General features: G+C 34.0%; 1 protein-coding gene across 1 annotated transcript in view; it reads right to left on the bottom strand.

The window, feature by feature from the left end:
- TMEM33 (transmembrane protein 33) overlaps positions 1-2,769 on the bottom strand; it is a 34,937-nt gene that overhangs the window by 26,823 nt on the left and 5,345 nt on the right. The window contains exons 2-3 of the mRNA XM_012648489.1: positions 1,299-1,393; positions 627-814 (exon numbers count right to left, since the gene is read on the bottom strand). Coding sequence (XP_012503943.1) covers positions 627-814; positions 1,299-1,393 — 283 coding nt within the window. The remainder of the gene's footprint in view (positions 1-626; positions 815-1,298; positions 1,394-2,769) is intronic.

Genomic DNA, 2,769 nt, shown 5'->3' with positions numbered 1-2,769 from the left:
AGACCTCGTTCATTCTTCCCCTCCTTTTTGGAATAATACCCTTTATCTTCCCAAAACACATTTTTTAAATGTGAAAACATATAAATTCCAAATGAGTTATTTAATTCTCATTAACTCCAGGGATTATCCATATGTGTTTTATCTTCTACTCTATCTACAGCAAATATCAATTTATTTTTATTAATTATCCCATTCTCTGCTGCAATAAGTTATTTCTTGATTAATTTCCATTTGTTTCTAGCTCACTGGGAGTGAAGAAAGAATTGAGGACCTCTAATTTTTAAAGTAAGACATCTGGACACTTTTCCAAAGACAATATAAACTGAAAGAAAATTTTAAATATTAAAGTGAGTTCTGCATAGCCTTGCTTTGAATCTGAATTTTAAAATATCTATTCTAATAGAGAAGCTTACAAGAGGCAAGGACAAAGGTAGACACAGTTTAAATTTTCCAAATCAGGTCTTCAAAGTTTAGACTTCGTATTTAAGAGTCAGAAATTCTCACACATTTAAATGAAGTGCCAAAAACCAACCTAGGCTTCCTGGAATGCCCTCGTTGCTGAAATAATCACAAGAGACCTCCCATATAGCTGGTGATTTCATTGCCAAAAAGGTGGAAAAGGATACTTGTAACGGGATAGGAATTGACAAAGATGAGCGAGTACAATAGGTAGTGGCAGCTGTCTTCTAACAAAGCCTGGGCCAGGAATGCTCTGCTTAACTGGAAGTGTGGCAATCTCTGATGTAGCCTCAGAGCGCTGGTAAGAGCATTTGCCAGCAAAGCACGCTGGTAAAAGCTCGCTGCTTCATGCAACCTGCAAATTACCAGAGGAGAGGTTATCATAAGACATAAACAACCACCAGGTCTCTTCCTCCTTTGTGAATTGCATCATAATTGCACAACACCTAAATCATTTAATTGTCGATAGAAAAAAATCACTTGAACTTATTCTACCTTCTTAAAAGCATAATTTCATGTATATGCCCAACTGAGTTTTGTAAAGCAGTGATTCTTCCTGTCAAGTTAAAAAAACTCAAAAATTTAAAAACATGAATTCATCTCACTCCCACACATCTGCTTTTTCCTCAGATTTTCAATGTGATGTTAATTTCACAAACCACAAGATACAAAATATTCCTCCAGCTGATGATAACAGTATTAGGTTATTAGTGTCTTAAGGTTGGGTCTTGTATTTTATTTTATTTGTCCCTGAGCCCTTTACAGTTTAACAAGCCTTACACCTTAAAGGCATTCCATATAAACTGACTAGCAAAGGCAGCAATATAAACAATACATACCCAAGAAGAGGCAAAACAAACAAAGCAGAGCAGTAAACTGTGAACAGGCGAGAAAGCCACATTGCTGTGTCCAGTTTATTGGTCATCAGGAATTGCTAGGTTTAAAAAGAAAAATATTGTAGTAAACTAAGCCTGCAAATTATGTTTTTAAGGATGAAGACAGTGTTGTTTTATTCCTATTCAAAATGTTTAACAACCTTGTAACATTTGTTTTTTAGATCATTAAGTGAAAACTCTAAGGCAATTAACTGTTTCATATATATACACTTAATGACAAGTCCCAGCTCCTCACTGTGTTGATGTGAAAAGCACAGGAAGCACTTAAACAAACAGAAATAAAGAAATACCAGTAGACATTTAAAAAACTAAAAAGACTTAATTAGGAAAAAAATCTGAACAAAAATTTAACTACAATTGTCTGTGTCCCTTCAACACTTAATAATGCTGGCTTCATCTATTTTAAAAGAACATTAAATAAGAACTAATTGCTCTCAAGAGAACCATAATGTCTATTCTTAGAAAAAAAATCTTAAATCCAAATAGGTAGGTCTCAGAGCTGAATAAAAAGGCACCACGTAAAGCCAGTTTGGATTAAATAAACCTTTTGAAGGAGAAATATAAAACCATGGTAATAGTTACTATTGAATTCATTAGCCTTGGATGATTTGCCTATATACACAAGGGCCTGGCATACTGTAGGTGCTCAAAATATGGCTGTCAAGTATGAAATGTCACCTGCCTCTCTAATTATATGATTCCCTTTATCATCGCCAAGTACCCCACAAGTCTTATTCTAGTTTCGGTGGCCCTAGATTAAACTTCCACATACCATTTTCTTCTCCATTTTTTCCCCATTCTATCTTTTCCATTGTTGCTTTTTCCCCCAATATCTGTGTCCATAACCACTAAAGCAAGAACTTAAAGTCTGTTTTTTTCATTAAAATGTATCTTATATTCAAATTCTAAATTGGCTTTTATATTTTTTCACTAGGATCTACATAAACAATTTTAACATTGAGATCCAATACAAACATACATGGGTATATAAAGTCAGCAAAGTTTCACAAACAATAAGCACCTTACTATGTGTGATGGCTTTTGACATTTTCTGTTTAAATTTTTTAAAATAGCTGGTTTTCCACTAAACTGACTTCAAAGCTCACTAATGGGTGTACCTGAAGTCAAAACCATTGTTCTATGCAATTTAACTTCATTACCTTTTGAAAAATTTGGGGGGAAAATGCAAATACATCTAAAAATTCACGGATGTCTTATTGCCATGTCTTTTTAACCATATGCAGGTAATTTCAGAAATATGAAACATGCGTCTGGTTTATTCTGTTCACATCTACCATACTGTGACTCCTCGAAATTTAAATGATTAGCAGTAATCAGGTGGAAGGATGAATCTAGCTTACTGTGCTCCGTTTCTCTACAAATATTCAAACTGTACTCTATAGTTTAAAATTCA

Source organism: Propithecus coquereli, unplaced genomic scaffold (assembly GCF_000956105.1).
Source record: "Propithecus coquereli isolate 6110/MARCELLA unplaced genomic scaffold, Pcoq_1.0 Scaffold288, whole genome shotgun sequence".
NCBI lineage: Eukaryota > Metazoa > Chordata > Mammalia > Primates > Indriidae > Propithecus > Propithecus coquereli.
This window is presented reverse-complemented; position numbering and strand designations above follow the sequence as displayed.